This window comes from Eleutherodactylus coqui, chromosome 1, assembly GCF_035609145.1.
Source record: "Eleutherodactylus coqui strain aEleCoq1 chromosome 1, aEleCoq1.hap1, whole genome shotgun sequence".
NCBI classification, from domain to species: domain Eukaryota; kingdom Metazoa; phylum Chordata; class Amphibia; order Anura; family Eleutherodactylidae; genus Eleutherodactylus; species Eleutherodactylus coqui.
The window spans coordinates 275025515-275046410 of NC_089837.1; the positions used below are offsets into that span (position 1 = coordinate 275025515).

Sequence of the window (20896 nt, forward strand, 5' to 3'; positions counted from 1 at the left end):
GGTTATCTGTGTTTTATGGTACCCACAAGACTTGCAGGACATTTATCTTTGTCTGTCCCTTTCTCATCTACCCCCTCTCACTTTTTCTCAGCTCATCGTACCACCTTTCAATACACTTCATATCGGCACAGTTATCTGTATGTGCCAAAACCCAACCTCCATACCGTGCTAAAACTCTTATGTCTAGAGGATCACACTCACCGGGTCTGAAGAGTTGTTAAGTGCTCTGCAGGCCCAGGCTGATATGTGGCTGACCTGGCACAATCTGAAGAAGGTAAAGTTGTGTGTGATAAAGGGGCTAACCTGCAGGCAGCCTTTCGCTTCTGCAATCTCACACATGTAACTTGTTTGGCCCATGTTATGAACCTCATAGTGCAGCGATTCCTAAATGGTTACCTGGGTTTAAATCCACTGTTGGCAAAGACCAGGAAATTGTGCCTAGCGGAGGTGCAGCGACAATTTGGGCTACTCCCCAACTGCCTCATCTGTGACATGCCTACACAATGGAAATCTGTGTTGCATATGTTGCAGAGGCTAAGCTAGCAGCGGAGAGCAATCACAGAGTACCAGATGGTGTATGCCATTACCAGGATTCGTATGGAGATTGGTCACTTGATGCATGTGGAGTAGTTGCAGATCAAAGATGTTTGTGCAGTTTTAGCCTACTTTGAGGAAGCAATCAAAATGGTCAGTCGTGATGACGCACTGATTTGTATGACCATCCCTGTTGTCTACCAACTGGAACGGATGCTACAGGGTCTCAGGGACAATGACGTTGTGACAGGAGGAGCAAGAAAGGATACCAATCTCCCCACTGTCTGGCAAGTTCGTCATTACTCAACACCGCATGGGGGTGGTTTTGGACAAGAAAGAAGTAAAGAGCAAGAAAAGCAGGAGCAGGTGGATAATATAGGTCAACAGGCAGGGGAGGGGGCTACACAAAGTTCCTTCATCACTAACTTCCGCTGTGCTATGTGGATGGTGGGACCAGTTGGAGGAAACTTTTAGGCCTGACTCTGAGGAATGTGGGTCATCACCCTTAGGCATTATGATATATGAGTGCTTTTATGCTGCCATGCTTGCAGTAGAACAGTTGCATAGCCCACATCAAAACATCAGATCATTACTTGGCGGCCACCCACCTTGATCCCTGCTACAGCGCCTCATTCTGGCAGTGAAGAGGGACCTCACAATGCAGCATTAAAGAAAGAGAGGTACAAATAGGTGACAATCTGTATCCACTGATTAGTGCTTCATATAATGTAACAATGATGCGTAGCAACTATACGACCTACAAGTAGCCAGCTGATGATGCATAACTGTAAACGACAATAAGCAGCACCAATGCGTGTAGATATATTCAGGTGACTGTGCCCAATCATTGCCCCCTTGTAATGGCCTTAAATAGTAAGGTGTTGAAACTCTTTTTCACCCAAAAATAAATATTCAAGCATTTCTCAAAATGTTTTCCTAGCATTACACATATTAGAGCAGGATGCCGTGTTCCATAGCTGCTGTTCTTACAGCGTTTCAGGACCAGAAGTTGCAAGCATAACCGTTTTGGAGTTAAAGGGGTTGTCCCGCGCCGAAACAGGGTTTTTTTTTTATTCAATAGGCCCCCCGTTCGGCGCGAGACAAACCCAAGGGATGGGTTAAAAAAAAAAAAGGTTTAGTACTTACCCGAATCCCCGTGCTGCGGCAACTTCTTACTTACCTTACCAAGATGGCCGCCGGGATCTTCACCCACAATGCACCGCGGGTCTTCTCCCATGGTGCACCGTGGGCTCTGTGCGGTCCATTGCCGATTCCAGCCTCCTGATTGGCTGGAATCGGCACATGTGACGGGGCGGAGCTACGAGGACCAGCTCTCCGGCACGAGCGGCCCCATTCACCAGGGAGATGACCGGACTGCGCAAGCGCGTCTAATCGGGCGATTAGATGCTGAAATTAGACGGCACCATGGCGACGGGGACGCTAGCAACGGAGCAGGTAAGTGAATAACTTCTGTATGGCTCATAATTAATGCACGATGTACATTACAAAGTGCATTAATATGGCCATACAGAAATGCTGAACCCCACTTGCTTTCGCGGGACAACCCCTTTAAGGATCTGAGTGTTCTGGTCACTAGAGATGAGCGAGCACCCAAATACTCGGGTCCGCGTTATTCGAGTCGAGCTTTTCGTAAAATTTGAGAGCTCTACTTGAGTAACGAACCCCATTCACAATGGGAGACTCGAGCATTTTTGTATGTGGGGCGCCGGGTCCCGAGCTTTTTTTTTTTTTTTTCGTTAGTATTTGTGTCATTGGTTTTATTTTCTGCTGCATAAATATGGATCCATATTTGCCCAAAGAACATGATACCAATGGATGCAAAAACAGATCAAATACTGATTAAAATAAGAGCGCATCTGTATGTCCTCATCTTCCATAATGGGCATATTTTTCACACAATACAGACAAGTATTGCATACTGCATTTATAAAATGCAGCCAAAAAAATACACCCATTTCAATAAGTTAATATTAACTCCGTATTACAGTCTGCAAAACCAAATACATTTTTCAAACTTCTGCTTTCCTGCAGGATCCGCGGACACTCCTGCAGTGACAGCTGCGGGTGTGCCGCGGATCGGATGGCTTAAATTGACTTCAATGGAAGTCGTCAGTGCGGGATCCGCAGAAAAAAAGGTCCGCAAAACAAATCTACATGCTTAAATTATTTTGTGGGCGCCCATGATTCCATATGAGCAGCTTGATTTGCGAATCTCCCACGTGGGTGTCCCGTGCGGGTTTCGCAAATCAAACCCGCCCGTGGACATGAGCCCTAAGTGTGAACTACATGCCCTGAAGCCGAATTTCACAAGTGACTCCAGTATACAGAGCATTGACTTATTGAGCTAAAAAGGTATTTGATCTGTATATGGGATATCTCACTTCCTGTGGAGAAGGGTAACTTTGTTTCGTACGACAACTGCTTGAAAGGAAAAACTCCCCAGAACTTATTATCAGTCTGTAATGCTTTTAGGCTGGACTGACATGGGTTTATCGGATTCCACTTGCAGTTATCCGCAGCAGAAGACCTGCAAATGCTTACGAAAAACGAATTGCGTATGGCCACATTTTTTTTCCTCTCACTGAATCTGCAATTCCTAACCACAAGTGTAAGTGAAACTTCAAAGCTCCATGCCTTTCAATGCCCATGTATTACCTCAAATCATATATGTGGAAGGCGATCGCAAAATTTGCTATTCAAATCCACTTATGTGAGACTGGCCTTCCACACGTGCTGTCTTGTTTAATATGGTTGCGTCATTTAGGAAGAGACCTCCATCGTGAAGCAATTTGGTGTAATTAATGTCTTCTCTTATTGTGGTTAGGGCAAAGGGTGAGGACTCTGAAGAGCTTGTCACTATGAGGGCGGACATCTTTTGTCTTGAATCAGCTCGGCCAAGACTTGGATTTGTTTGTCGACTGAAGAATGCACTTTATACGGCTATTTCTAATTTGTTTTTGGCTCTTCTTGGTAAATAACCCTAAACTTGTATTAATACATTTAATTGCTGTTCATATAAATGTTGTCTTTTTGTGTTTCCTCCACCCCACCCCCATTTTGAACTCTCGAGACATGTCTTAAAAATCAATTGTAATCCCCATAATGAAGAAAATTATGCTGCATCTTTTCTTAGAAGTTTGCACTGTGCCATTGCTTTGTTATTCCCTACTAGAAAGTTAGGAATAGATTGACAGCTAGTTGTTACCAGTTGGTGCTGAGTACCTATAGAACATGACTATGCAATAAGTAGTGGCAGTATCAGATTATGTAGGGACATGGCCCCTTTGACAAGAGGATTTGTAACAGTTGTCAATTTATTCCTAAATTTCTAGGAGGAGTAAAAAGAAAAACTGCAAAGCACAGAGTTCTGAGGGAAGATGCTCTAAAATTATTTTATAGGAACTGCAAGTATTTACTAAAATAGACATGTTTTAAGAGCTGACAGGTCTTATTTAAAGCAAAGCGGAATGGAGAGTTATGCCAACTATTTACTACTACCTTTTTCCTCATCCATTGGGTCAAGTTGATTGGGTCTAGTTATACATGGCCACTGGTACCGAGCTAATGGTGGGTATCTGTTTAATATGTGTTGCGTTTTGTCTCCTACTACTGAAAGCAAGGCTCGCCTCTTTGACAGGATCAATTTATAGTTGTCAGACATTTTTTTAGGGCAGGTTTGTAATGGAGGGAATGTAGGGGGATAAACCCATTTTGATTTGCACATGGGTAGACTTCTTTATGCTCAAGGACCTTCAGAGCCTAAGGACACATGATTATTGTGATTTTGTGGCTGTGAAGTACTGGAACTCACTAGGACTGCCTCTGTGCTAGGGCTGTGAATGGGTACTAAGCCCCATCCCTGGGTCATGTCAAGGCAGTCATCTTGGCCATGTAAGTCATTACAGCTGGGTGGGGATGAGGACTCAAGTTAGTATAGTGAGATAATTGTGTCATAGTTTAGAGTTCTAGCAATGCTTGCAGAGTTAGTGGTATTGTTAGTGCATGTGATCCATTATGTGGGATGTTTATAAAAACTAGAATGGCACAATAAGGCACATTGTAGAGAGCAGCACTGTATAGTTGGGGGACATATGTGATGCAAGTGTAACACTGCAAGTTTATTAATAGGAGAGACCTTGGTGAATAATGCTTAAATGGTGGTGCACCTTATGTGTTATGAATGCAACTCCTACAGAGCAGGAGCAGTCTGGTCTAACAGGTGTGCAGGTGTCAGGCATGAATAGAGGGCCCAGGGAAACGTGTGCCTTGCTGCTGCAACGGAGGAGGTAGAGAGATTTATGCACCAGCGGGTTACACAGTTAAATGTAAATTACGCTTTAGGTTGCAAAAACTGTCCTTGCTCAGCCTCTTTCACCACCGTGCCATACATTCCACCCACCTACTTCAAGTTCACACTAGGTAGTTTGGTTCAATGTTTGATGCGTGTAACATAATGGAAGAAAAAGTCTAATGGAAAGACTTATTTCCCTATCCTTTTCACGACAGCACCACCTAAGATCGCCTCCTCCTGAAAAGACAGGAACACACATAGACGTTAAAAACGTCCCCCCTTACTTTCCCACCTTCCTCAGTGTTTTTCCTGTCCTGCCAGAAGGTAGATATCCAGAGAGGTGCAAATACTCGCATCGGATCAGAGTCGGCAGGCGCTGTTTTCCCTTCCTGAGTATTCTTCACCTGGGACGCTGCAGGTGCATTTCACCCGGGCTGGATTCCACCCTGCCGCGGTCTGTGTGGATTTTGCGTGGGCGCCACGGTCTGCGTTTTTTTGGGATCCTGCGGTGTACAGGACTATTATCCAGCATATTTTCAGTACCAAATACCATGAGTACTCCAGTATTGGACCTTCTTAAACCGGCTGCTACTTCTGGGGTCATAAGTAGCCCGTTGGGTAAAAGGGTAAAAAGGTTTCTGGCAAAAAAAATGTATGTATGTAAAATCTATGCATTGATATGCTTTTCCTTGTTATTAGAGGGGCAAGAAAGCAGAGGGGGCAGTGAAGACCAGACTAAAAAAATGTGCGGTATGTGTAAAAAGGCTTCCGCCAGCATATACTAAATCCCCGTGTAAGATTTGAATAGCCAAAGTGATTTAGGGGGGAAATTTATGGACGGAGCATTAATTAGGGAGAAAGTCTGCTCAGCTTTGGCGTCTCATGATGTACAGCCAGCTGCGGCCTCTTCTTCAAAACAACAGAAAAGACCAAGCAACTTGTGTTACTATTCTGCCCCGGAAAAGAGCTCTCAAATTTCAGATACAGAAAAACAGGCAGAGCCCATGGAATCATCTGATGAGAATAGTTATAAAAAATTCCTTTTTAATCCTGAAGATGTTACGGAATTAATCAAGGCAGTTAGAGCAACATTAAATATGGACGAGCCCAAGAAAAGACGCACTGTGCAAGTAGAGGTCTTTGGGGAAAGGCATAAACATACCTAATGGCATAAACATACGATAATGTGCAAAAAATGATTAGGAAATTATGAATAAACCAGACGGGTTCATTTTTATCTAAAGGTATCAAGAGGTGCTATCCTTTTACTGGAGTTTGTACAGATTTGGAAGTGGATATCCCTGTGGCAAAAGTAGCCAAACGCATGACTTTGCCTTTTTGAGGATAGCACATAGTTGAGAATCCCAATGGATAGGAAGATGGAAGGCCTCCTAAAAAAGACCTGGGAGGCAGCCTCCAATATACTCAGACCAGGTGTGTCAGCTACTTGTGTCATCAGGACACGTAATGTCTGGCTAAACCAATCAGAGATGCACTTGTCAAAACCCAAAGAGAAAAAATCCTGGAATCCCTTCCTGGTCCTAAAGATGGCGACTAGCTTTTTAGCAGATGCATCAGCCGAAACAGTAAGGCTATCTGCTCATACGGCGGCTCTTTCTAATTCCACAAGGAGAGTATTATAGCTCAAATCATGGACAGGGGACTTGGCATCTAAAAACAAGTTGTTCTCTCTACCTTTTCATGGCCAATTCCTATTCGCGACGGATTTAGACAAAATATTGGAAAAACCCAGCTGACAAAAATAGGGTGTTTCCTAAGTAGAAACAACAATAAATAAACCCTTTTTTCATGCGTCAGCATAACAGGCAGAGTCTTACAAAGGCAAAGGAAAGATATAGGACTTTGCTAAGGAAAATGCAAAGTCCTACATCTGGGCAAGAAAAATGAAGAAAGCATATACAGAATGTGAGGAATTGGGCTAAGCAGCAGCACATGTAAAAAAAACTTGTGTATACTAATAGATCATAGATAGAGATGAGCGAACGTACTCGTCCGAGCTTGATGCTCGGGCGAATATTAGCGTGTTCGGGATGCTCGTTACTCTTAACGAGCACCACGCGGTGTTCGGGTTACTTTCACTTTCATCTCTGAGACGTTAGCGCGCTTTTCTGGCCAATTGAAAGACAGGGAAGGCATTACAACTTCCCCCTGTGACGTTCAAGCCCTATACCACCCCCCTGCTGTGAGTGGCTGGCGAGATCAGATGTCACCCGAGGATAAAAATCGGCCCCTCCCGCGGCTCGCCTCAGATGCCTTGTGAGTTAGCTGAGGGAAAGTGCTGTTGTGTTGGAGCTGCTGTAGGGAGAGTGTTAGGAGTGAGTGTAGGCTTCAAGAACCCCAACGGTCCTTCTTAGGGCCACATCTATCCGTGTGCAGTAGTGTGGAGGCTGCTGTTAGCAGTGTTGCCCTTTTTTCTTTTTTTTTTCAAAATCGGCTGTGCAGAGCATTGCGCCCTGCAGTAATACTACAGGGACAGAAGTGGTGGTTAGGCAGGGAGAGTGTTAGGAGTGAGTGTAGGCTTCAAGAACCCCAACGGTCCTTCTTAGGGCCACATTTAACCGTGTGCAGTACTGTGCAGGCTGCTGTTAGCAGTGTTGCATTTTTTTTTTTTTCAAAATCGGCTGTGCAGAGCATTGCGCCCTGCAGTAATACTACAGGGACAGAATTGTGTAGGCAGGGCCAGAAGACATATATTATTGATTTGAATATAGTCAGTGGGCCTTCCCTTTAAAAAAAATAGGGAAACATTCTATTTGGCCTGCCTCTGACAGTCCTCAGCGTTCTGGGTACGTGTGTGGTGGGTGGAGAACGTAAAGAAATCATACGCAGCCAGCTACGTTTAACAGCAGGCTTGCGCCAATTTATTTCCTGCCTGGGAAAAATCACCGCTCTGCTGCACTTCATATAACACTGCAGTTCTGTGGAACACATTTCTAATCTGATTGAATATAGTCAGTGGGCCTTCCCTTTAAAAAAAAAAGGGAAACATTCCATTTGGCCTGCCTCTGACAGTCCTCAGCGTTCTGGGTACGTGTGTGGTGGGTGGAGAATGTAAAGAAATCATACGCAGCCAGCTACGTTTAACAGCAGGCTTGCGCCAATGTATTTCCTGCCTGCCTGGGAAAAATCACCGCTCTGCTGCACTTCATATAACACTGCAGTTCTGTGGAACACATTTCTAATCTGATTTGAATATAGTCAGTGGGCCTTCCCTTTAAAAAAAAAAAAGGGAAACATTCTATTTGGCCTGCCTCTGACAGTCCTCAGCGTTCTGGGTACGTGTGTGGTGGGTGGAGAACGTAAAGAAATCATACGCAGCCAGCTACGTTTAACAGCAGGCTTGCGCCAATTTATTTCCTGGCTGGGAAAAATCACCGCTCTGCTGCACTTCATATATAACACTGCAGTTCTGTGGAACACATTTCTAATCTGATTGAATATAGTCAGTGGGCCTTCCCTTTAAAAAAAAAGGAAAACATTCCATTTGGCCTGCCTCTGACAGTCCTCAGCGTTCTGGGTACGTGTGTGGTGGGTGGAGAACGTAAAGAAATCATACGCAGCCAGCTACGTTTAACAGCAGGCTTGCGCCAATTTATTTCCTGCCTGGGAAAAATCACCGCTCTGCTGCACTTCATATATAACACTGCAGTTCTGTGGAACACATTTCTAATCTGATTGAATATAGTCAGTGGGCCTTCCCTTTAAAAAAAAAAGGGAAACATTCTATTTGGCCTGCAGACTTGCGCCAATTTATTTCCTGGCTGGGAAATCACTGATAATACAGCATGCTGAGGGGTAGGGGTAGGCCTAGAGGACGTGGACGTGGCCGAGGACGCGTAGGCCCAAGTGAGGGTGTGGGCACAGGCCGAGCTTCTGATCAAGGTGTATCGCAGCCGACTGCTGCGCGATTAGGAGAGAGGCACGTTTCTGGTGTCCCCACATTCATCGCCCAATTAATGGGTCCACGCGGGAGACCTTTATTAGAAAATGAGCAGTGTGAGCAGGTCCTGTCGTGGATAGCAGAAAGTTCTTCGAGCAAGCTATCATCCACCCACAGTTCTGTGCCGTCCAGTGCTGCAAATCCGAATCCTCTGGCTGCTGCTCCTCCTTCCTCCCAGCCTCCTCACTCCACTACAATGACACATGCTCAGGAGCGGGAAGACTCCCAGAAACTGTTGTCGGGCCCCTGCTCAGATTGGGCAGCAGTGGTTCCTCTCCCACCAGAAGAGTTTATCGTCACTGATGCCCAACCATTGGAAAGTTCCCGGGGTCCGGGGGATTAGGCTGGGGACTTCCGGCAACTGTCTCAAGACCTTTCAGTGGGTGAGGAGGACGATGACGATGAGACACAGTTGTCTTGCAGTGAGGTAGTAGTAAGGGCAGTAAGTGCGAGGGAGGAGCGCACAGAGGATTCGGAGGAAGAGCAGCAGGACGATGAGGTGACTGACCCCACCTGGTGTGCAACGCCTACTCAGGACAGGTCTTCAGAGGGGGAGGCAAGGGCAGCAGCAGGGCAGGTTGCAAGAGGCAGTGCGGTGTCCAGGCGTAGAGGAAGGGCCAGACCGAATAATCCACCAACTGTTTCCCAAAGCGCACCCTCGCGCCATGCCACCCTGCAGAGGCCGAGGTGCTCTAAGGTCTGGCAGTTTTTCACAGAGACGCCTAACGACCGACGAACAGTGGTGTGCAACCTTTGTCGCGCCAAGATCAGCCGGGGAGCCACCACCAACAGCCTCACCACCACCAGCTTGCACAGACATATGATGGCCAAGCACCCCACAAGGTGGGACGAAGGCCGTTCACCGCCTCCGGTTTGCACCGCTGCCTCTCCCCCTGTGCCCCAACCTGCCACTGAGATCCAACCCCCCTCTGAGGACACAGGCACTACCGTCTCCTGGCCTGCACCCACACCCTCACCTACGGTGTCCTCGGCCCCATCCAGCAATGTCTCGCACCGCACCGTCCAGCCGTCGCTAGCGCAAGTGTTTGAGCGCAAGCGCAAGTACGCCGCCACGCACCCGCACGCTCAAGCGTTAACCGTCCACATAGCAAAATTTATCAGCCTTGAGATGCTGCCGTATAGGGTTGTGGAAACGGAGTCCTTCAAAAGTATGATGGCGGCGGCGGCCCCGCGCTACTCAGTTCCCAGTCGCCACTACTTTTCCAGACGTGCCATCTCAGCCCTGCACGACCACGTCTCCCGCAACATTGTACGCGCCCTCACCAATGCGGTTAGTGGCAAGGTCCACTTAACAACGGACACGTGGACAAGCACAGGCGGGCAGGGCCACTACATCTCCCTGACGGCACATTGGGTGAATTTAGTGGAGGCTGGGACAGAGTCAGAGCCTGGGACCGCTCACGTCCTACCCACCCCCAGAATTGCGGGCCCCAGCTCGGTGGTGGTATGTTCGGCGGTGTATGCTTCCTCCACTAAAGCACCCTCCTCAACCTCTGTCTCGCAATCTAGACGTGTCAGCAGCAGCAGCACGTCGCCAGCAGTCGGTGTCGCGCGACGTGGTAGCACAGCGGTGGGCAAGCGTCAGCAGGCCGTGCTGAAACTACTCAGCTTAGGAGAGAAGAGGCACACGGCCCACGAACTGCTGCGGGGTCTAACAGAGCAGACCGACCGTTGGCTTGCGCCGCTGAGCCTCCAACCGGGCATGGTCGTGTGTGACAACGGCCGTAAGCTGGTGGCGGCTCTGCAGCTCGGCAGCCTCACGCACGTGCCATGCCTGGCCCACGTCTTTAATTTGGTGGTTCAGCGCTTTCTGAAAAGCTACCCACGCTTGTCAGACCTGCTCGGAAAGGTGCGCCGGCTCTGCGCACATTTCCGCAAGTCCCACACGGACGCTGCCACCCTGCGGACACTGCAACATCGGTTTAATCTGCCAGTGCACCGACTGCTGTGCGACGTGCCCACACGGTGGAACTCTATGCTCCACATGTTGGCCAGGCTCTATGAGCAGCGTAGAGCTATAGTGTAATACCAACTCCAACATGGGCGGCGCAGTGGGAGTCAGCCTCCTCAATTATTTTCAGAAGAGTGGGTCTGGTTGCAAGACATCTGCCAGGTCCTTGGTAAGTTTGAGGAGTCTACCCAGGTGGTGAGCGGCGATGCTGCAATCATTAGCGTCACCATTCCTCTGCTATGCCTCTTGAGAAGTTCCCTGCAAAGCATAAAGGCAAATGCTTTGCGCTCGGAAACGGAGGCGGGGGAAGACAGTATGTCGCTGGATAGTCAGAGCACCCTCCTGTCTATATCTCTGCGCATTGAGGAGGAGGAGGAGCATGAGGAGGATGAGGAGGAGGGGGAAGAGACAGCTTGGCCCACTGCTGACGGTACCCATGCTGCTTGCATGTCATCCTTTCAGCGTGTATGGCCTGAGGAGGAGGAGGATCCTGAAAGTGATCTTCCTAGTGAAGACAGCTATGTGTTGCGTACAGGTACCCTGGCACACATGGCTGACTTCATGTTAGGATGCCTTTCTCGTGACCCTCGTGTTGTACGCATTCTGGCCACTACGGCGGATTACTGGGTGTACACACTGCTCGACCCACGGTATAAGGAGAACCTTTCCACTCTCATTCCCGAAGAGGAAAGGGGTTCGAGAGTGTTGCTATACCACAGGACCCTGGCGGACAAGCTGATGGTAAAATTCCCCTCCGACAGCGCTAGTGGCAGAAGGCGCAGTTCCGAGGGCCAGGTAGCAGGGGAGGTGCGGAGATCGAGCAGCATGTTCAGCACAGGCAGTGCAACACTCTTTAAGGCCCTGGACAGCTTTATGGCTCCCCACCAAGACTGTGTCACCGCTCCCCAGTCAAGGCTGAGTCGGCGGGAGCACTGTAAAAGGATGGTGAGGGAGTACATAGCCGATCGCACGGCCGTCCTCCGTGACGCCTCTGCCCCCTACAACTACTGGGTGTCGAAGCTGGACACGTGGCCTGAACTCGCGCTGTATGCCCTGGAGGTGCTTGCTTGTCCTGCGGCTAGCGTCTTGTCAGAGAGGGTGTTTAGTGCGGCTGGGGGAATCATCACAGATAAGCGTACACCCCTGTCAACCGACAGTGCCGACAGGCTTACAATCCTCAAGATGAACAAAGCCTGGATTTCCCCAGACTTCTCTTCTCCACCAGCTGACAGCAGCGATACCTAAGCAATATGTAGGCTGCACCCGCGGATGGAAGCATCGTTCTGTATCACCATCCAAAACGGTGACATTGCTGCTTCATCAATCTGTGTATAATATTCCTCCTCCTGAAACCTCACGTAATCACGCCGAACGGGCAATTTTTCTTTGGGCCACAAGGCTCACTCATATAATTTTTCCAAACAATTTTTATACGTTTCAATGCTCTTACAAGCGATGAAACTTTAACTAGAACCAATTTTTCGTTAAACTGGGCTACCTCCAGGCCTAGTTACCACTTAAGCCACATTAACGAAAGCGATTAATGGGTTTCACCTGCCATCTTGGTTGGGCATGGCCAATTTTTTCTGAGGTACATTAGTACTGTTGCTACACCAATTTTTTTGGGCCCTCACCTACAGTGTAATCATTGTAATTTCTATGTTCTTCGCCTGCACTCATGGTACAGAAAGGTGTGTGGGGTTGGCCTACACTTTTGCTACATAAATGTAACTGGGGCCTTGTCTATACTGCAGCTACTGAAATGTGAAAGAGACTGTTATCTCCCTAAACTGCTGCAATGGGAATTGTTACTGGGGCTTGTCTTGAGTGCTACTATTACTGAAATGGAACTAAGACTGCGCTCCTCCTATACTGCTGCAATGGGAATTGTTACTGGGGCTTGTCTTGAGTGCTACTATTACTGAAATGGAACTAAGACTGCGCTCCTCCTATATTGCTGCTTCGGAATTGTTACTGGGGCTTGTCTTGAGTGCTACTATTACTGAAATGGAACGAAGACTGCGCTCCCCCTATACTGCTGCTAGTGATATGTTAGTGGGGCCTGTCCCTAATACTACCGCTGAAATGTTAATAATTCGGGGCTCTGCCTATACCGCAGCTAATGGTATGTCACTGGGGTGTGGAAACAGAGGCTTCACAAAGACATGATGGCGGCGAGGCCATTTCCCACCAACGCTGTTACTGTTAAGGTGCATATAACCGCGGACACGTGGAGAGGACACATAGTGCCTCCAAAACATCCCCCTCCTCCTCCAACAATGAAAACATTCTTGGCAAATACCTTTGCATTGGTCTGTCTGGTGGCAGTCCACGAATTTCACCTTTAACGACACAACAAGAGAGCACCACCACCATCCCCCCGCCACGGCCCACTTAATCATGGCCACATTCCGAAAACCAACTACATAAAACCACGCTACTAGGTCCGCAGTCACCACCACATTACCACCAACGAGGTTACTGTTAAGGTACATATTACCAGTCTGACTGGGGCATGCAGTGTGGGCCAAAGCCCACCTGTATTGCATCTGACGTTAGCTCTGCTGAGTAGGGCACTGCAATGGGATATATTTATGTACCACCGGTGGGTTCCAGGGAGCCACCCATGCTGTAGGTGCACACGGAGTTTAACCTACATCTGTCCACTTCTAAAGAACCCCAGTCTGACTGGGGCATGCAGTGTGGGCCGAAGCCCACCTGCATTAAGCACGACATTACCTCAGCTGTGTTGGGCAATGCAATGGGATATATTTATGTACCGCCGGTGACTTCCTGGCACCCACCCATGCTGTGGGTCCACAGGGAGTTGTAAATGCATCTGTTTCCACTTCTAAAGAACCCCAGTCTGACTGGGGCATGCAGTGTGGGCCGAAGTCCACCTGCATTAAGCACAACATTACTACCTCAGCTGTGTTGGGCAATGCAATGGGATATTTTTATGTACCACCGGTGGGTTCCAGGGAGCCACCCATGCTGTAGGTGCACACGGAGTTTAACCTACATCTGTCCACTTCTAAAGAACCCCAGTCTGACTGGAGCATGCAGTGTGGGCCGAAGCCCACCTGCATTAAACATGACATTACTACCTCAGCTGTGATGGGCACTGCAATGGGATATTTTTATGTACCGCCGGTGGGTTCCAGGGAGCCACCCATGCTGTGGGTGCACACGGAATTCCCATTGCGGAGTTGTACCTGCCTGTGACTATTTATAAAAAAACTGCGGTCTGACTGGGGCATGCAGACACCTTGACAGAATGAATAGTGTGTGGCACATAGGTTCCCCATTGCTATGCCCACGTGTGCAGCTCCTGATGGCGGTGGTACAGGATTATATTTCTCATTGCTTCCGTACAGCATTGTGGGCTATCGCCCCGCCCCTTTTAAAGAGGGTCGCTGCCTAGCCGTGCCAACCCTCTGCAGTGTGTGCCTGCGGTTCCTCCTCATGGCAGACGCACTTATAAATAGACATGAGGGTGGCGTGGCATGAGGGCAGCTGAAGGCTGGGCAGGGACAGTTTGGTGTGCGCTATGGACACTGGGTCGTGGGGGGGTTTGGGCAGCATGTAACACATGAGAAGTGGCAGCGGAGTGTCATGCAGGCAGTGATTGTGCTTTGTTGGAGGTAGTGTGGTGCTTAGCTAAGGTATGCCATGCTAATGAGGGCTTTTCAGAAGTAAAAGCTGTTGGGAGGGGGGGGGCACTCTTGCCGCTATTGTGGCTTAATAGTGGGACCTGTGAACTTGAGATGCAGCCCAACATGTAGCCCCTCGCCTGCCCTATCCGTTTCTGTGTCGTTCCCATCACGTTCTTGAATTGCCCAGATTTTCACACATGAAAACCTTAGCGAGCATCGGCGAAATACAAAAATGCTCGGGTCGCCCATTGACTTCAATGGGGTTCGTTATTCGAAACGAACCCTCGAGCATCGCGAAAAGTTCGTCCCGAATAACGAGCACCCGAGCATTTTGGTGCTCGCTCATCTCTAATCATAGACTGAACATGAGTCAACAATGTGATGCAGCAACCAAAAAGGCAAACACATTTCTGGGATGTTTTAGGAGAAGCATAAAGTCTGGATCACATGAGGTAATTATCCCCCTCTCCTTCCAATTTGACTGAAATGGCAGTTGTCAACTAGAGCTGTTATGGACCATCAAATCTTAGTTCCAAACCTTTTCTCCAATATCTTTTGAGGACAACCCAGTCTCTGGGAAGCAAATTATGCGACCCCTCTTTTGAGTCTTTAATCAAATATGAATATGCAAGATACATAATTTAACATCTAAAATGCCAAACAAACATATACTGGCGCAGTAAGATAATACAAGATTTGCTTCTCAGAACACGAATACAGGAATTAAAAACCATAAGATTTTTAGAAACGAATGAAGAACAGGCCACTACGAGCCATTGAGTCTACTTTCTCAATATCGCTTGACTGGAATGTTCTAGTCCCCAAGGTCCCTTTTATTCTTTAGTACATTTCTGAAAATCTTGTTCATAGAATCATAGAATGGAACAGTTGGAAGGGACCTCCAGAGTCACCTGGTCTAACCCACTACTCAGTGTAGGATATACCAAATCATCCCAGACAGATATTTGTCCAGCTTTTGTTTGAACACTTCCATTAAAGGAGAACTCACCAACTCCCATGATAACCTGTTCAACTCACTGATCACCCTCACTGTCAGAAAGCTTTTTCTAATATTTAATTTGGGTCTCCTCCCTTTCAGTTTCACCCCATTGCTTCGTCTTTCCTTGTGTAAATGAGAATAGGGCTAATCCATCTGCACTGTGACAGCCCTTCAGATATTTGTAGACAGCTATTAAGGCTCTTCTCTCAGCCTTCTTTTTTGAAAACTAAACATTCCATAGGACCGAACATGAGGAACGATTAAAGGATGTATTAAGAGAATCAGAGTCTAGATCACATGAGGTAATTATCCCCCTTTACTCTTCCTAAGTCAGACCTCATCTGGAACACTGTGTCCAGTTCTGGGCAACCCACTTGAAAAAAAACATAGACAAACTGGAGCAAGTTCAGAGAAGAGTTACCAAGATCGTGAGCTGTCTGCAAATCATGTCCTATGACGAATCGTTAAAGGATCTGGGAATTTTTAGCTTGCAAAAAGAAGGCTGAGAGGAGACTTAATAGCTGTCTACAAATATCTGAAGGGCTGTCAGTGCAGAAGGATCAGCCCTATTCTCATTTGCACAAGGAAAGACTAGAAGCAATGGGATGAAACTGAAATGGAGGAGACACAAATTAGATGTTAGAAAAAACTTTCTGACAGTGAGGGTGATCAATGAGTAAAACAGGTTACCACAGGAGGTGGTGAGTTCTCCTTCAATGGAAGTGTTCAAACAAAAACTGGACAAATATCTGTTTGGGATGAGTTACTGAATCCTGCACTGAGCAGGGGGTTGGACCAGATGACCCTGGAGGTCCCTTTCAACTCTACAAGTTTATGAAAGACAGGTCACTGGAGCTACTCCAAAGAAGGCAAGGGAAGAGGCTTCCTCTTTAACCCCCACCAGGGGGGAGGTCTCTAGACCCATGGCCTGATGCCATCCCTGTAGGGGCGAAACCTGGGACCTTCACGAGCCAGTGGGCCCAGGTCTGCGGGAATACTAGGATTCCCAAGATGCTAGAACAGGGTTATCAAGTAAAATTAATGTCTCGCCCGAAGGAAAATCTATTAACGACGGGCCCAGTCAACCAGACGGAAAGGCTCCAGCAGGCAGTGAGGGACTTACTGCAGATGAGGGCAGTGATCCTGATTTCCCGAAAACAAAGACCAAGAGGCCACTATTCTCAATTATTCCCAGTGTTCCTTCCTCCCCTCAATAAAGATGCAGGAATTGTCTCCTAGTTGAGAATTTCCTAAGATACAAGAACTGTACTATCAGGGCAGCGATGGAACTATTGGGAAAACTTATGTTGCATATCCCAACAGTAGCATGGGGCAAGGCTCGAGTGAGAATCTTTCAAGGAGCAATCTTATCCACGTAGAACAGGAAAAAAAAATCATCCCTGGACAAGAAAATTTATATAGGCAATACAGTGAAATCCGCTCTAGTCTGATGGTTTTCAGTCCGGAATCTCTCAAGGGCCGTTCATTGGTCACAGGATCCAGTACTGTGCATCATGACAGATGCCAGGGGCTGGGGAGCACACGTAGAGAATATCTATCTTCAAGGGATCTGGCCTCAGTAAATAAGCCGCCAAACCTCAAATGTCAGAGAGATTCTAGCGGTGTGATAATCCCTACAGAAAATAGAAGGGGCTCTCCAAGGCAGGCATCTAAAGATCCAATCGGACAACGTGACGGCAGTAGCCCACATTCGACATCAAGGGGGACGATGCAGGGCCTTAGAGAACATAGCCCAAAAGATCTTTCTGTAGGCAGAAAAAAATGTCATTGATTTCAGTGATCCATCTGTTGGGGGGCTCTAAACCAAAGCAGACAACACTTGGATCTAGAAGAATAGTCCCTTTTGCAGGAGGTCTTCAGTACACTTATGGTCAGATGGGGAACGCCGCACAGATCTTTTTGCAAAGTGCAAGAACAGAAAGCTGAAAATATTTTTCTCGTTCAATCTAGGAGACTACCCGACGGCAATAGATGCCCTAACGCAAAACTGGAACCAGGGATTAGTTTATGCGTTCCCTTCAATCCCATTAATTCCGATGTTCCTCCAAATGTTTTATTGTCAGAAATGCACCCTAATAGCTCCTTATTGGCCAAGAAGGAGCTGGTTTGGGATTCTGAAGAGCCTACGTTGACCAGATCGAGTCCTACCAACAGTACGGACAGACCTCTTAACCCAGGGTCCACTTCTCTACAGACGTAGTAAACACACTCCTATTTAGTAGAAAGGAGACCATAAATAGAATTTGGCAGTGGTTCTGGAATAAATTTGTATCCTGGTAACCGGAAAGGGAAATCATATTTTCTTCTCATAACATCCCTGCAATCCTAGAGTTCCTTCAAGGGGGCCTGGATAAAGGTCTTTCCCCAAACATTGAAGCTCCAGGTAGCGACACTTATCCCCTTTTACGACACTAAGCTCTTGGAAGTTCCCTGGGTAGCAAGGTTCCTCAGGGAGCAGACAGACTGTGGCCCAGAATCTGTAACTTAGTGACACCATGGAATTTGAACTGGATTCTTATGGCCCTGTTCAGGGCTCTGTTTGAACCTATAGATTTGGTCTCTATTAGGAATTCGACTTTAAAAACCATGTTCTTAGCAAGAAGAATAAGTGAGTTACAGGCCCCATCTATCTGCTACCCATTTTTTTAGAGTAACACATACAAAATAATACTTAAAGTTGACCCATATTTCCTACTGAAGGTTGTGTTGTGTCCTCTTTTCATAAATCACAGGACATAGTAATCCCCTTATTCTGCAATAATCCCAAAGATTAAAGGGAACAAGAAAGTAGTTTAAAGATGTGCCAGGTGTATTTCAGGTCGTTATACCAGTAGGTAAATGAGTGTTAACTCACCTGGTGTCAAGCGAGGAAAACCTTTACCAAGGTACCTCGCTGACACCGACGATCTGGGTAGACATGTAGGAAATCCAAAATCCGCTGTTGCACGGAGAGCAGCAGGATAAATGGCAAGCACACCGGAATCCGGGGCTTGATCAATACAAGATGCATAAAACCAAAAAATATGTAACTCCATGCTCGAGGATAAGATTAAATTACCAAACGTACTTTTATTACAATTAAATAGAGCAACGCGTTTCGGTAACACATCTGATACCTTTTTCAAGCTCATAAATTTACAGGGAACACACAAACCTATATATAAAAACTTACATGCCTGTGTAATTGCTTGCAGCCACGCCGAGAGCGTACTCCACAATTAGAAGGAGGCGGAGTAATGCCTCCCTGACAGATCGTTACGTAGAGGGAGACGTCACTTGGAAATTGACGTGATGTGAATGTTGACACCCCTTTCAATGAGTGGGCAAAATTCTATAGCAAATCTTGCATTTCTAACCTTCTGGATTATGTGAAAATCCACATCAGGAAATGCGCCACGTTTGGCCGACCCTCAACTTAAAAGACCCATCAAAAACTGAGTCTGGGATGTAGTATTTGAAACAAACCTTATCATAAAAATGCCCAAACACGAATTTTGAAGTTTTTCAAAAAGTAAAAGAATGTGGGTAGGACCTGACTGCATCAATAAAAGTTATGCATAACAAGTTCATGAAAACTTGGTACTGCTGGAATGTATTCCAAGATTCCATAGAGTTCCGTAACTACTACAACTCCTAATTACACAAGGGCTGAAGAGTGAGGTCTTGTTATTCTTGTTAGGACTGGCTCTTGGCCATGTTGCTGGAAAACATTGCTACATGTACGCTTACCTCCCTCCCACCCTACCCCATGCTATGTGATGTTTTGCACGGTGGGGGGGTCCTCTCTCCCCCTTCACCTGCCTCTCCTTTCTATCTTCTTGGATTTTTTTACCCCCCAACATCCAACAACTAGCTGCATATCGAAGATGGACAATTGTCCCTCAGAAGGGAATAGTTTTGGTTTATGGGTAGGTTGAAGTTATTTACAGGCGGAAAATAATGGAGTAGGGTATGGATCTCCTTTTTACTGTGGTTCACTTTCCACTCTTTCATGGGCGGAACTGCTGATCCCTGCCGGGGGTTTACATCTTCTTCACAGTACTCTATTTACCAACTGATTCGTTCCACTGCCTGGAGTTTAATAGGCCTGCTTAGTTCTTTGTAATGTGAAATGTTCATTACCACTTTTGTTTTTGTTTACTATTACCCTTTTATGCCTTAACAATGATAACCGTATTGTTTTGGGAAAAAAGAAAACTTCTATAAACAAAGGATTTATTTTTTTTAAATGTGGCTGCGAAGCATAGGTATAAACTATTGATGGCCTATCCTCAGATTATAGGTAGTAGATTGTCTAAGGGGCTGTTTCCTAGGACTGTTTGTACTCATTTGCTGAACTGAATTCTGCAAGAAACAAATAGCTCTGTTCTTACTGCAGTTGCCAGACTTTATATTACATGCCAAATTCCCATTGAAATGAATAGCAACTTTGCCTGCAGTGGGAACAGAGTTGTCTGCTTCCTGCAGAAATCGGATGCCTGGATCACACTGGCCTGGAAAACAGCTGATCTATGGAGATCCTGGGCAACTAACACCCAGCAATCTACTATTGATGACTTTTCCTGATGAGAGGCCATCAGTAGTTTACAACCAAAAAACTCCTTTTAAGGGTTCTATTACTAGTCACGGCTTTTATTGTCCATCAATCTGGCTTTGTGATAGTGTCCCTATTTAATGTCCTTTCAGTCAAAAATACCATAATTCCCAATTAATTTACTTACATAGTAGTTTCAGATGGTTGTTGGCATTTCCGCTGCTGGTTTACAGAGGCTCGCAAAGTAAGCTTGTGTAGAAAGGTAATATAATTATGTAATTGTATTTTTCTCAATGGATTTATAGCTTAATTACTTTTACCAGGTATCTTCCTTCTTTGGATAATATTGATTTTCCTGAGATATCATTGGCAAAGTTTGGAGGAAGAGGAGACGCTGATGTTTGCGATGGTAGAGAAAATCATTGGTATGCTAGCTCTAGATAGACTAATCCTTGTAGTCAGCCATTGTCCATTCTAACAATGTTTTGAGTGTGTGCCAGGAATTGGACTGAATAGACATGCCCATTAAAAACTGCTTTGTTCTTATTTATTTATTATTTTTTTTAAGATCATGTGAAACATCACTACAAGGATTGGACCTTTGGAAGAGAGCAGAACCCATATGTTGGTATCTTGCATGTCAGAGATTCATTGATAATACCTCAAGACAGGTGAGCTGCATATTGTACAAATATCCATACTAATGTTATAAAGTAAGTCTGTTACCTTTTTGCGGCTAAACCGCTGAAGCGTTTTTGATGAAATATGGCAGGGAGATAGCATGCATCTTGAGAAAGGGCACGTTTTATCCTGAAAATTTCTAGAGTTCTCTAAGGAGTGTGACATGACAGATTTAGGCGGAAGAGAAGGGGGTGCATATCATAAGCTATGTCTACACAAACGATC

The 20896-nt window shown here is 46.5% G+C and overlaps 1 protein-coding gene across 5 annotated transcripts in view; it reads left to right on the plus strand.

The window, feature by feature from the left end:
• Positions 1 to 20896, plus strand: part of LEMD2 (LEM domain nuclear envelope protein 2) — a 178665-nt gene that overhangs the window by 140037 nt on the left and 17732 nt on the right. For 4 of the 5 annotated variants that reach the window (XR_010793263.1, XR_010793261.1, XM_066609025.1 and 1 more), the window contains 3 exons: positions 3380 to 3525; positions 20314 to 20415; positions 20559 to 20661. Coding sequence is in view for 3 of the 5 variants with exons in the window: in XM_066609025.1 (XP_066465122.1) it covers positions 3380 to 3525; positions 20314 to 20415; positions 20559 to 20661 (351 nt within the window). In the remaining 2 variants the exon portion in view is untranslated. The remainder of the gene's footprint in view (positions 1 to 3379; positions 3526 to 20313; positions 20416 to 20558; positions 20662 to 20896) is intronic. The other variant, XM_066609042.1, reaches the window with a different exon arrangement.